Source organism: Ptychodera flava, chromosome 1 (genome assembly GCF_041260155.1).
Source record: "Ptychodera flava strain L36383 chromosome 1, AS_Pfla_20210202, whole genome shotgun sequence".
Taxonomy (NCBI): domain Eukaryota; kingdom Metazoa; phylum Hemichordata; class Enteropneusta; family Ptychoderidae; genus Ptychodera; species Ptychodera flava.
The window spans coordinates 16853004-16868278 of record NC_091928.1 but is presented as its reverse complement, the minus strand read 5'-3'; the positions used below and the strand labels follow the sequence as shown (position 1 = coordinate 16868278).

At 38.0% G+C, this 15275-nt stretch overlaps 1 protein-coding gene across 1 annotated transcript in view; it reads right to left on the bottom strand.

Moving 5' to 3' along the window:
• The window catches only part of LOC139143172 (protein kinase C and casein kinase substrate in neurons protein 2-like), a 4117-nt gene extending 3879 nt beyond the window's left edge, over window positions 1-238 (bottom strand). The window contains exon 1 of the mRNA XM_070713307.1: window positions 231-238. Within this exon, the coding sequence (XP_070569408.1) occupies window positions 231-238 (8 nt within the window). The remainder of the gene's footprint in view (window positions 1-230) is intronic.
• Window positions 239-15275: the final 15037 nt, after the last annotated feature.

The following is a 15275-nucleotide window of genomic DNA, read 5'->3' as shown; positions in this document are numbered from 1 at the left end:
TTTTGGGCCGGCAAATTCTCTGCGCCTCAGTGAAAATAAGTGAACCCCTACACATGGCATTGCACCAAAAATGATGACAACTTTTAAGATGACAAATCATATGCAGTTCCTTTGGGTTTTATTCTCTACATATAACACTGTATTCATCCGGAAACTTAGATGCAATTCTCATTTCGACTCAGATTCCGCATCGAAACAATCAAATCTGCCTGCTAAAGGCATTGGTTTACATGGCCATGATATTTTACATACCTTCACGTCGCATTTGATGTAGTATATTCATTATTCTTTCGACAACCCATTGTGTAAACAAACTTTCAGAAATCATGAGGCGATGGGCCGGAGACATTCAGGGATAGTCCGATATGTAAAATGTGATCCCCGGCTAATAATGCATGTAAGTTTGCTAATATTGATGACAACCTAATTAGAATTTAGAGTGATCAAAAATTATGCTTATATCTAATGTGACCTTCTCCGACGCTAACACGGCAAAACGTGTTTATCCCCGGAAGAGTAGGTATGTTAAAATGACCCCTACTCCTCTGGTTCACCGCTAATAATAACTGAAACGTTTGCTTGAGATAAGTCGCCATGGACGACAGGAGAATGCCGGTGTCTTTCAAAGGGTATATTGATCGATATGTCTCGTATGTCAAAACACGGCAACCTTTGAAACCAAAGTTGGTAGGAATTTATGGTCATTTCAATCATTGTGCAATCTATTTATGGTCCTCCGTGGCGGCTAAGTATGTTCCCACGGTATCAAACAAACATCCAATCAACAAAATATATACATAAGGCACCAAAAACGGAACACGTTTGCCCTTTTTCAAGTACGGAAAATGAGGGTGCATCCAGATTCCGAAGATCAGAATCGACTGAACTGTGAAGGAAGTTCGTTTAAAGCCTCTAAGGGAATGTCAAGTATTCCAAAGAAAATTATAATTATTGTTATAGTTGTAATCTTTTCATCGGCTGTTGTTGCAGTTGCAGCGATTATTGGAGCTATTCTTCTTGTAAAACACAATGGTGCGTATTTTATACGACTCCGGCTAAAATATGAAGTGTAACTTTTTGACCTCATTTAGAACGTTTTCGGCAGCCAAGTGATCACTGTAAAAGTCATCTTTTTCATTCAGTTTCAGATGATAATGGATTAGAGCCGATAGTTTCAACAACTGAAGGTCACAAGACAGTTTCGACATCACCTCTTTATGCTAGTAAGAATTAACTCTGTTCACTAATGTCAGCTGCGCCTATATTGTTGTACTGCTTAGTGTCCATTTAAATAAGTTGTTAATTTACCAAAATTTGTTTAAACTTGCAATATTTATCTTGTCAAAGCGTTCTACATGTTTTGAATTGGCAAGATTTCTTTGTAGTAAATGCAAATTTCAGCACTTTTTTGTTTTAACATATCAATGCTATTCTGATGATTTAATGAAACAAGCCAAATGTTTTTATGGGCATATTAAACTATGGGTATTACATTGGGACCTTCAAAAATACACGAGGAACGACGTTAATGTTGTATATAATTGAAGGGCGCACACTGAAAAGGCTGCCAGCACGTCCCAACGGACCATAATGGGTGCAACCTCTCGCGGTTGAAATTGCTGCAGGCAACGTTCCAAATGTTCAGTTTTGTGTTTGATTTTGACATTTCAAAGAAAATATTTTTGAAGGTGGCAAACCTTTCAACATTACTATAACATTAAGCTTCTTTACACTAACAGCTGAATGTTCACCTATCAGCGACGATTCACTTGAGTTTGAGGGCGCTCTAAATCTAGCGACCAAGACATCAGAGAACACCAACACTACTGTGATTCGTGGCTTTAATTCGTTCACTCTGGACAAGACGTATTTGATCGCAGTCACACGCGAGGCTATGTACGTGTATTCAGTACTGGGCGATTTGACAATCGAAACAGTACAAAACTCAACATTTAATGGTTACAGTTTTCATGAATACAGCCAAGCCATTCATCACTTTGAATTGGAAGGTGAACACTTTATTTTCATCAATTCCGACTGGAGCGGAAACCCATACAGCAGTCACATTTATAAATGGAACGGAGAAAAAATAGTGGAAAATGATGTGATCAATCATGAACCATCAGTGTATGGTTCGGAATTCAGCGCCGGGGTGGTCATTCATAGAAAGTGGTTTGCAAGGACAAACCTTTCTGCGAATGCATTGTACTGCTACTTCGATGGAGTACAGTATGAAAACACTTTTATATATGTGTATGACGGAAGAAAGTTCAATTTCTTGCAGTATCTTGAGACTGAAACAAATACAGTTGATGTTGAGTTTTTCCAACCACGTGACACCGAGCTTTACCTTTGTCTTGGAAGTGGACACAGTCCCTCGACACTATTCACATCATACGTGTACAAGTACAACCCTGTTGAGTCAAAATTTGCACGTCACCAAACCTTACCAGTCAAAGGTTTGACATCAGATATGTTGCTTTTTGATATTGGGAATAAAACTTTCCTAATGCACACGCTGTATGATAACGAGGCTTCGTCTCCTCTCTACGTATGGAATCCAGCAATAGCCAATTTTGAAACGCACCAGTTCTTCAACACAACCAGAGGTAAAACTGCGTGCCACTACAGACACTGCGATAAGCATTTCTTGATCATTGTCACGAGAGAATCCGATGCTATTGTGTACAACTTGAAAGGTGAACATTTCATTGAATATCAAGTCCCGCCTGTCTATTCAGGCATTCCTTTATACGCATGCCACGTCTTCTACGCAAATGGTGTGCAGTATTTAGCAGTTGATAAAATGGTGTACCGACTTGTCAAGATTGACGATTGACAAACACAAGAAGGGAAATGGATTCAGAACAACAGCATTATTTGTATTCCTAAACGACAATTTTGTTGAACAACAAATCGAAATCAAGATTACATGTAGACACTGCAGGTCTCAGTTATTCGATATTATATAATATGTCGATGGGCAAGCGTATCAAGGTAGAATATGTGCCTTGGGGACAAATATTCGGATTCTCAATTTGGTTCAACACTCTCCTGGTCTACTGCATCTGGGTTTCATTATCAAAGATCTTAGTGTTCCTTTGTCTTGGGTCATTTTAACAGCTTCAGAATAAGAAATCGAAAGTAGTATATTCTATGGACTTTTAGACCCATACACCGGCTTAGATTGCCATACCTGTGTTTATTTGAAATGACCTTGAACTGTAATGAAATTAAAGTGTATAATCTCGAATGTCTCATATTCAAAATATATTAACCATAGAAAGCATGTTGTTGTGTAAGATGAAGAATTATAAATATTCAATTCAAATGTTTATAATTTGTGGAAGCAATTAACAATACCAAGCAAAATATCAAAAACTGCTGTATTGTTTGCTCTAACTTTTCATATAGTGCTGTAGTTTTTTTATCCACTGATCGACATTGTTTGTTGCAAGCCCCTGAATGATAAATACAGTAATTAAGTCATATCAGTATGTCAATGGCACAAATACAGCGATCCGATTGGTCGAGACTTTGAAAAAGCCATGTTGCATTCGCGATATAGCGAGGTTTGAACGTGCACGAGCAATCGGTGGGATTTTTTTTCTGTTATGATATCATACTACTACAAAACCTTGAGAACGTCAAAAATCACAAACCATGTCTCTATTCAAAGGTGCCCCACAGATCACAAGTTGATCCAGAAGCATCGGCAAGACTGTTATGATATCATAGCAAGAAACCATCCCAGCAAAGAGTTCACAACTCGATTTTGATGAGTTCACATAGTATTATATCTTGAAGTGGTCAAACTTTCGTGGTCTATAATAGATGAACGTGTTTACAGCTGGCAATTACAAACGTGTACTTTGCATTGCTATTTTTGACGCTTTGATTAAGTTCACACTTCGATGTTGACAAGATGTGTTGACAAGCCATTATTATTGTGGCACTTTTTCAATTTTACCGAGTATATGGAACTGCAATACTGGATCACTATATTTGATAAAAGCAATTTTAAATTAATGGTAATAGATGTTTGTAGTTTGTTGATAGTTACATTGTTCAGTGATAAGGTTGATGTTAGCGTGACGGTGTTTGATGTGTGTGGTGACAGTGTATTCCGTAAGTCACAGAGTACAAAGTTACAGACAATTCGGAAGTAATGAAACAAAGCTCCAGTAATCAAACACTATCAATCGTGACATTAGTCTACTCAGAGTCACTGAAGAGAGAAAAGAAGAACTTCAATTGCATAGGTTAGGATAGTCTCCGCTTGACATCTTTCCATCAGACACCCTGACCCTAACGCCAACCGTATCCCTAAACAATGGGGAGAATGCTTATATAGGCAGTGTAAGTAGCATTTGTTGGTCTCAGCTAGTTGACTGATTATCAGACGGGCAAGTCACGGGTGTATGTATCCATTACACAATTTCCAATATAATGTATTTATATTTGCATATTTATATTCATCGTGTATTACAGATAACTGATTTAATGTGCAGTGTAAATGACCATGACTTTATTTTCTCTGGGAACAATTCAGCCAAAAATCGTGCGCTGCATGGTGAGTGTGCAATAAATTTGTTTAAAGGTTCAATCTATACAGATCTCCGTGTCAATTATTTCGTTAATACGTGAACGTTGTGTCGATACAGATCAAGGTACAATATTTGGATTATAAACCGTAAGTTATAGAGTTTTAAAAGATTTCTTTCACAAATATTACCTTGCATTCTTAGTTGTTCTCTAAATCAAACGAAATGGCGGACAGTATGTCATCAAATGTCCGAGAACTGAGGTTGTCCGAAATCTGTCACACTGAGTGTAGCATAGGTTTAGGACAGTCTCTGCTGAACATCTACCCATACGACACCTTTACCCTAACGCCAGTCCTATCCTGAACAATGGGCGGAAATGCTTGGCCATTGTAAGTAGCATTAGTTGGTCTCAGCTAGTTGGCTGATTATCAGATGAACAAATCACTAGAATACCGGGGGCGGGCCGGCAAATTCTTCCTGCGCAACAGTGAAAATAAGCCATTCATCACTTTGAATTGTAAGGTGAACACTTTATTTTAATCAATTCTGACCGGATCGGAAATCAATACAGCAGTCAAATTATAAATGGAACGGAGAAAAATTAGTGGAAAATGATGTGATCAATCATGAACCATCAGTGTATGATTCGGAATTCAGCGCCGGGTGGGCATTCATAGAAAGTGGTTTGCAAGGACAAACCTTTTTGGCGAATGCATTGCACAGCGAACTCGATTTAGTAGAATATGAAAACACTTTTATATATGTGTATGACGGAAGAAAGTTCAATTTCTCGCTGGATATTGAGACTGAAAAGAATACAGTTGATGTTGAATATTTCCAACCACATGACAACGAAATTTATCTTTGTCTGGGAAATGGATACAGTTCCGGATAGAAGCATCATACGTGTACAAGTACAATCCCGTTGGGTCAAACTTTACACGTCATCAAACCTTACCAGTCACAGGTTTGACATCAGATATGTTGCTTTTTGATATTGGGAATAAAACTTTCCTAATGCACACGCTGTATGATAACAAGGCTTCGTCTCCTCTCTACGTATGGAATCCAGCAATAGCCAATTTCGAAACCCATCAGTTCTTTAACACAAGCAGAGGTAAAGCAGCGTGTCACTACAGACATTGTAACCAGCATTCTTGGTCATTGTCGTGGAAGAATCCGATGCGATCGTGTACAAGTTGAAAGGTGATTATTTTGTTGAATATCAAGTTCTGTCTCAGGCATTCCTTTGTACGCATGCCATGTCTTCTATGCAAATGGTGTGCAGTATTTAGCAGTTGATAAAATGGTGTACAAACTTGTCCAAATTGACGATTGATATAGATAAGGAGGAGATAGATTCAGAAATACAGCATCATTCGAGTAGTTATTCATGACAATTTTGTTGAAAAAACGTTCAGTTGTTATTTTTATGTCTACACTTAAGTTATCAGTGATGTGATGTAATTTATGTAGGCGGTTGTTGGACCAGGATAACTGTAAATCCAGCAGTCTAGTTTCCCATACTTAGTCCCATAGGCACTTTGATCGTCACTTTGCGAAGCCCTATATACAATCTAGTTTCCCATACTTAGTCCCATAGGCACTTTGATCGTCACTTCGCGAAGCCACTAGATACAACAAGTACGAAGTATCATAGGGGCTTCGCGAAGCGTCTGTGCTTAGTCCTACAGTATTACACAGATGATTCGGCAGTGACTGGTCCATTGAACTATCAATGTCAGAATGACGGATCAAAGCAAATTCTGGTCTCTTATTACTCGCTTAGAATATAATTTACACAAGTGTGCTTATGTCAGTCAATATAGATCTTATAAGGTTGTTTGGCTTTGTTTGTTTCCTTTAGTATTAGTATTTGTATTAATAATATGGAGTGCTTTACTATTAATGACAGTCATATTTTGGGCGTGCTTTTGTTCACATTTTTTTACCTTAAACTCTTTTCCTCGTAATGTATGTATTTTCAGATCGCTGGTACATACCTTTTACATGAACAATACGAATTTTAACAATTTTGCCATTCAAATAATGACAATTGATTTTAAGTTTGACATAGTACTATAAAAGTCCCCTACCTGTGTACAATTAAAAAAACAAATAAATATGAGTGAATCTTGCGTAACATGTCTATCCGTATGCCTACACGAACCACGAACCACTTGATTCTCGATGAAATATGATTCCATCGTGCACAATGTACAATATATATATCGATCAACACCATTATAGAAACAGTTGCTATTATATTATATTACCTTTTATAAGAGGCTGAAGTTTTACCATAACTGTTACTGTAAAAGCTTAAGATTGTCATTTTCATACCTTTAGCTATCTTACCGAATCAAATTATTCAGAATATTATTTTACGGGAACCTGAAAATATTAGATACACTCTACGTTAAGCAAGGGAAGTTAATTAGTAAAGGCGATGATTCTGATAGTTTGTGCGTTGACGAAACGTTTTTGAGAAATAACAGATCATTAGAAGACTGGAGACTAGTAGAGCAGCCTGTTTTATTCGAAAATACAAATTTAGAGACAAGAGACTTTATTTACACTCAGTGTGACCATTTTTGACTTTTTTTATTTGAATGGCTTCTGATTCACCGTGTAAAATAATCATTTTGATCAAAATAAAGATGATAACCGCAACACTTAATATGGTCATGCATTCATTTTTTTTCATAATTTGATTGTATCAGTACGGCAACAACACGTTCATTAAATCTTACAAAAAACAGTTTGTGCAGTTGTCTTTTACGATTCCGATTCTTTTTACATGTTGTATATGTAGTTTTCAGGGTATTTCAGATCTACCGTACTGTAGAGAAAAGATAGGACAATAAATTCCAACAGCAGAGAGATAAATGACCCCAATAGGTCGTCTTATCTTTGCATGGTATACTGAGAGTGATGTATACATTTTTCGCCTTCCAAATTCGTCAGTTATATATTCAATCTTCACATAGATATTTTAGCGTGGCGTGGACAGTTCAAATCTAGCCAGAGAGTCTCTGAATTATGTCTGACACGCCCTAACCAATCTCTGCTGTAGGTGACATTTTTACACCCACTTTTTGAGTGTTGCGCGTTTTCTATAGATCACTTTTTCTGTCCTTTTCTACATTTAATATTTTCGATACATTTTTGTCTGTTCTTTAATATTTCGAACAAAATTTAAGATAAAATGAAATGCACCAGTTTCAGTATGGATCTCGAATCCATAAACACTTGCAAAACATAAACCTTGCTCAAGGTTTTAAATCGACGATTCAAGACAGCTGCCCCTATGACTGTCAACTTTGCAGATGCTATTGTCAAACTTATACCAGATAAGAATTTTTACCGATGTGCGGAAAGTGCTATCTCTCGCCGTACAGCTTTTCTCAAAAATCTGAGATGTCTACCATGTTTATTTGTCAATTGTGCTAGCGCAGGGCAGAAAGAAGACCCAGTCCAGAATATTTAAATTTGCCTACAGGAGGGACTTGTGTGACTGTTGGTCAGGCTTCCCAGCTAGATTCTAATTATCCCTGTCGCTCGACAATCTCTTTGCAGAGATTAATATTGTGTCATCGGTCGTTGTTCCAGGATTGCTCAGCACCCTGGTCACGTTCCTTATGTGCAATTGTAAATACGAAGCGTGACGTAAAAAGTGACTGGCTCTTCGCCAGAAAACTTTGTCTATTGTTCATTTTTGGACACCGTGGTGCGAAGCACCAAAGGTGTCCTATGTCGCCACAATGTCTGTGTGTGTGTCCGTCTGTCCGTCCGTCCGTCCGTCCGTCCGTCCGTCCGTAGACAGATTTTGTTCCACTCATAACTTAAGAACCCTTAGGTCCAATGTCATGCAATTTGGTATTTGGTATTATCATGATGAGACTTAGATCTGATTAGATTTTGGTGGGTGTGGCTTATTAATTAATTGCTCATTTGCATATTTTATGACTTTTTTCGTTTACGCAGATATCTCAGAGACGCCTGGAGGGATTTCGTTCAAACTTGTTCAAACTTAGTAAAAGGATAGTACTCTACCTCATACAGATGCACGTTGATTTGTTTCACAATGCGATCAAATTTGGCCGTGTTAGAGGACTTTTTAGTTTTCGCCTCCATAGACTCCCCTGTAAAAGGCAATCCATAGACTCCCATGTATAAGGCAATCCATAGACTCCCATGTATAAGGTAATCCATAGACTCCCATGTTTAAGGCCGTCCATAGACTCCCATGTATAAGGCAGTCCATAGACTCCCATGTATAAGGCAGTCCATAGACTCCCATGTATAAGGCAATCCATAGACTCCCATGTATAAGGCAATCCATAGACTCCCATGTTTAAGGCAGTCCATAGACTCCCATGTATAAGGAAGTCCATAGACTCCCATGTATAAGGCAGTCCATAGACTCCCATGTATAAGGCAGTCCATAGACTCCCATGTATAAGACAGTCCATAGACTCCCATGTATAAGGCAGTCCATAGACTCCCATGTATAAGGCCAAGAAAAATAAAAATTTAGTTTCTCATCGTATTCATATTGCAAAAAGGATGCAGTGACACAGTTTTTAGTCCCCACAGATAAAGTCCAGGGGGCTCATAGATTGGGTCATGTCAGTCCGTCAGTCCATCCATGTGAGCCCATCCATTCACGCAGATATCTCAGACGCTTTCACAAAATGTCACGTGACCTTTGACCTCAAATATACATATTTGTCCATAACTCGGTAACCACAAGTGCTAAACCTTTCATATATGGTATGATGGGACACCCTATGATGCCACATATTGTACCTCATTAATTATGTGCATATCTAATTTGAGCAAGCCATTTTTGGTATATATGGATAACTTAGCAATACAATTTTTTGACAAAATGTCATGTGACCTTGGTGACCTTTGACCTCAAATATACATATTTGTCCATAACTCAGTAATCACTAATGCTACACCCTTCATATTTGGTATGATGGGACACCTTATGACGCCACATATTGTTCCTCATTAATTATGTGCATATCTAATTTTGAGCGAGCAAATAGAGCCAGAGGTCTGATTTTTGGTATATATGGATAACTTAGCAATACAATTTTTTTGACAAAATGTCATGTGACCTTTGTGCCCTTTGACCTCAATATACATATTTGTGCATAACTCAGTAACCACAAGTGCTACACCCTTCATATTTGGTATGATGGGACACCTTATGACGCCAAATATTGTACCTCATTAATTATGCACATATCTAATTTTGAGCGAGCCAATAGAGCTAGAGGTCTGATTTTTGGTATATAGGGATAACTTAGCAATACAATTATTCTGACAAAATGTCACGTGACCTCGGTGACCTTTGACCTCAAATATACATATTTGTCCAAAACTCAGTAACCACAAGTGCTACACCCTTCATATTTGGTATGATGGGACACCTTATGACGCCACATATTGTACCTCATTAATTATGCACATATCTAATTTTGAGCGAGCCAATAGAGCTAGAGGTCTGATTTTTGGTGTATAGGGATAACTTAGCAATACAATTTTTTTGACAAAATGTCATGTGACCTCGGTGACCTTTGACCTCAAATATACATATTTGTCCATAACTCAGTAACCACAAGTGCTACACCCTTCATATTTGGTAAGATGGGACACCTTATGACGCCACATATTGTACCTCATTAATTATGCACATATCTAATTTTGAGCGAGCCAATAGAGCTAGAGGTCTGATTTTTGGTATATAGGGATAACTTAGCAATACAATTATTATATACAATTATTTTGACAAAATGTCACGTGACCTTTGACCTCAAATATACATATTTGTCCAAAACTCAGTAACCACAAGTGCTACACCCTTCATATTTGGTATGATGGGACACCTTATGACCCCACATATTGTTCCTCATTAATTATGCACATATCTAATTTTGAGCGAGCCAATAGAGCAAGAGGTCTGATTTTTATTATGTAGGGATAACTTAGCAATACAATTTTTTGAAAAAATGTCACGTGACCTCAATGACCTTTGACCTCAAATATACATATTTGTCCATAACTCAGGAACCACAAGTGCTACACCCTTCATATTTGGTATGATGGGACACCTTATGACGCCACATATTGTACCTCATTAATTGTGTGCATATCTAATTTTGAGCAAGCCAATAGAGGTAAATGTATGATTTTTAGTATATAGGGACAGACTATAGGATAGAAATTTTTTGACAAAATGTCATGTGACCTCGATAACCTTTTACGTAAAATACACGATTATGTCAATAAATAAGTAACCACAAGTGCTATGTCCTTTATATTTAGTAGGATGGGAGACCTTATGACAACACATGCTTTACCTCTTTAATTATGCCCATATATAATTGTGGCAAGCCAATAGAGCTAGAGGTCTGAATTTTGGCATATATGGATTAATTAGCAATACAATGTTTTTTTTTTCAAAGTGTCATGTGACCTTGATGACCTTTGACCTTGAATATGCATATATATGCATAACTTCATAGATCTGAACATATACACTCCAGTGATACTTCTTAATGACCTCATTTCCCTGCCCCATCAAGACTAATACTCCTATTACAAGTGGGGACTATGTCAATGTCAATGACTTGTTACTTCTATACAGAATATTATCTCACATAGTGAGTGTCTGAATATTATTCTGAATTGTATTCCAAAGCACATTCTGAAAGGACTCTTCTGGAATATACAGAATATTATCTCACATAGTGAGTGTCTGAATGTTATTCTGAATTGTATTCCTAAGCACATTCTGAAAGTAACTCTTCTGAAAATTTCACATTCTTTGCCACTGCACCATCTCCCTAATACATACTGGTGACCCACGGTGTCCACTCAAGTCTCACTTTGATTAATGTCCGGTTTACTGACAGCTTGGTGACTCTTTTGTGAGAATGCTCTTTGCACGTTTTACTGAATGTCTTAGTTTAAGATTCCCTCAAAATGGAGGTACATCCCATGTCGGGGCGTCAAGGAGCCGAAGAAAGCTTGCCAAGACGGGTGGCTGGCGTTCGACTGAAAAAAATCGGCTTTGCCATTTGTATCACCTTATCAGTTGCCGTGATTGCTGCAGTCATTGGAGCCGTGAGTGTAATTTTGGTGAAGCACAAGCAGGGAGGTACGCGGTGCATTATTTTATGTCCAATTTTCATATTTCTTGGAGCTAAGTTTGACACCTCAAGATATAAAGTAGGTGTTTCTTTCCGTAGAGTCAACAAAGGGATGGTGGCCATTTTGAATTTGAAAGCTCAGTAATGGTAAGGTAATTCGTCTCACTGGTACCAACTTTTGCACGGTGCACCTGATATACTGTAACAGGTTTTGAGCTAATTTGGGATAGTTGGATGGTGACGTAACGTATATTAAATCTGCAAATGTAACCACATCTACTTTTGTTTTAAGTAACACAATTATTTTCATGATTGAGTAATTTGTAATATTGCAACATTCACCTATAGGGCAGCTAAGACTTTGGAGAAGTTTGAAAAATATGAAAATTCAATTATTAGTCCCAATAGTGTTTACCGCAAAACCTTAACTTTCATAATTTGTTTCATTTCATTTCAGATACTATGATCTCTACCACGCAAGCCCCTTTATCAAATGGATCTACCACAGTTTATTCTTCTCTCACGACAAGTAAGTGTTGACTTATAAAGTTAAAATGTGCCTATAGGGGCAGATACTCAGACTTTCATTTTTTACAATTTTTACTGGTCTACTATTTGTTAGAGCTCATTTTTTAAAGCTCGTGGAGTGAAAAAAATTCACCTTCTTAATTTTTCACTTTCTTAGCTTTTCAAATAGTTTTTCAAATCTAAAATTTCATTTTTCCGTATATTCAACTAAGGGATGGTGGCCATTTGAATTTAAAATCTCAGCCAAAGATCATATGATTTGTTTCACTGGTACCAACCTTTGCACGGTGCACCTGATTTTTATTCTTGTTTTTGGAAAGAGAATGGTTGAACGTTTCATTGAGGAAAGTTTGAGCAAAGTTTGTCTTCACTTTGGAGGCACGTAGTACCTTAACTTGTTACCGCTTAATGTTGACATACGAAAAGGTTAGTGTCATAACTATCAGGAGATATATACGTAACACCGATTTATTGTTGTTCTCTTTATATTGTGAACAAAATTAACAAATGCACAAAGGCTGTTCATGAATAAGGTAAATGCCACAACTCACCGAAAAAGGCACGTCATTTGCTTTGGGTTGTTTCACAATAGTCTCTATTTAGATACATATTTGAAGGAGAATAGGATTACGTATCTTTTGAGAATGCCTATAATGTGAATCTAGGGCTACCACGGTGTTAACGAAAATGTTGGTGACTTGTTTGTATGCTGTTCTGGCCAAGTGCAACAGTTTTTTGAACCGTGAATGGTAATATCTGTCCAATTCAGAGCTAGCAAATCGAGCACAAACGCCGAGTGTTTTGTCCATGTGTGTGAACACGGACTCCTGTGCCATTGCGAAAGCTGAACTGAATGTCGAGTTCATCAAGAGTAGAAATGGTGACTTCGATTTCGTCAAGATCAAAACTTGACACCATTCGGGCGCAAGGTAGAAACCCTGAAATTAAAAAAAGAACTATGAATGGTAGAAAACGCCAATGGCTTTCTTGTAAAATGACGGTTTGTCACCAGAAATATCGGTAGAAGCGCATCGGAATCAAGCTGACATAGCCGTCTTGTCAACGAGCGATGAAAGTCAGACTTGAGCTATATGACTGAAAGCAGGCAATACGTCATAATTTTAGTTGTTGGCAACGGCACTGACATCAATGTTTCTGAAGCTTGGGTCCGATATAAATGAGATTAACAATAATAAAATGTCCAAAGAGTATTTGGTTGAGTTGTACTTCCATGTATAGAAATTTAAAACCATCACCACATCTATCATCATCACAACAACTATCGCCATCTTCATCGCCACCACCACCACCCACCACCATCATCATCATCATCATCATCATCAACATCATCATGGTGACACACTCGGCGAACATTGTTTCTTTCCGCCACATTCACGAGGAGTAGCTTTGACATCAATGGTGGGAAGAGACGAATTATATCAAACTTAAGAAATTCACGACCATACCTGTGCATAAGCAGTGACGAGATCAGAATGCTTGAGAAAGTTGTGTACTACTGCGTTGAGTGTGTTACCGCTTAGCTTTATCGCCATGACATGGCGATTATGGACCACTTTAATCAAATTAAAGAAGTGTATGTTATTTATTTGACACAGGTCCATGCCCAACAATGACTGGCACTCCTCTTCAGTTTGAGAGTTATCTGAACCTGACAACAGCAACTTCTGAGATTAAAGAGTCCACTAGAATACGTGAGTTAAGTTCCTTAAGCTTCGCTTCCGTCGAGAACTATCTGATAGTGATTTCAAGTGAGTCACTGTATGTGTACCTGTGGCATGATAATGGGACCGTAAACACTGTTCAAAACATATCAAGTGGATTCAAACATTTTAACCGTCATGGGATACATTTTAAAAATGGAGAAACTCACTACTTCGTAATCAACGCACGGAAGTATGGTAGCAACCGTTACGCTTATGTCTTTAAATGGGACGGTAAATTAACCGAAGATGACTTGATTGACTATGGTTTTCCGGCGGAAATAAGTGGCGGCTGGTCGTTCGTAGAGAGCGATATTCACGGAGTTTTCCTCGCGAACGCACAGGCCAGCTCTGCAGATGCTGTGCACTATGAACATTCCTACATTTACCGACTGAGCGGCTCCAAATTTGATCTTTTGCAAGATATTGACAATGATAAGAATATCGACGACGTTGAATTTTTTCAACTGCGTGGCAACGAACTGTATCTATGTCTTGGTACTTGGTACAGTCCTAGCTCTTACACCTCATATGTGTACAGATACGATTCATTTTCTTCCAAGTTTGTCAATCATCAAACCTTACCGGTTAATGACTAAAGTGATGCTTTTGATAATCGTTAAATTTCGATTGACTTCTATACCTGCTTAGATTTGCGTTTTTTCGTGACACTGTGTCTGTGATCTTCAACCCTTTCCTTATTTTACTACGTGTGTGACGGCTGTGGTGTTGACTTAATCAATTAATCCGCTGATACGGACAGCGGATTAGCAAGTTGACAATGTTTTCGGAGCAATTACAGTGGTGTATACACAAGTTGGAGAGGAGATAAGGACTTGTTGGTAATATATAAAGCAGTCAGACAGGTGTGGAGTCGAAATTCTTTAACACAGTCAAAATTAATAAAATTACTTGTAATAATAAAGAAAGCAGTCAAAAAAACCCTCCCTCCCTACCCCAGGGGACTTCTTTCTTTCCCCTAAGGAACAACAGAAAGCCAGGGTCCGACCATTAGGGTTATTAAAACAGCGCCCTCACATGGGCATTTTGAATAACAAGGAACGCCCCTTTGACCATATATGGGCATATTTAGATGACAGGTGACTGTACCTTTAACCTAACAAGGTGTTTTTGTGTTTTTTTCGCTTTGGCCGGTTTGCACTGCTCGTTTTTCGCCATGTGTAGCATCCGTAGCCCTGTTGAAATAAGAGACATGACATTGAAATAAACACTTGGAATGTAATTACTTGGCCAGTTGTACCTAAAGACAGACAATCTCGACATGGTATCGAACTGCCTCTGGTGCTGAG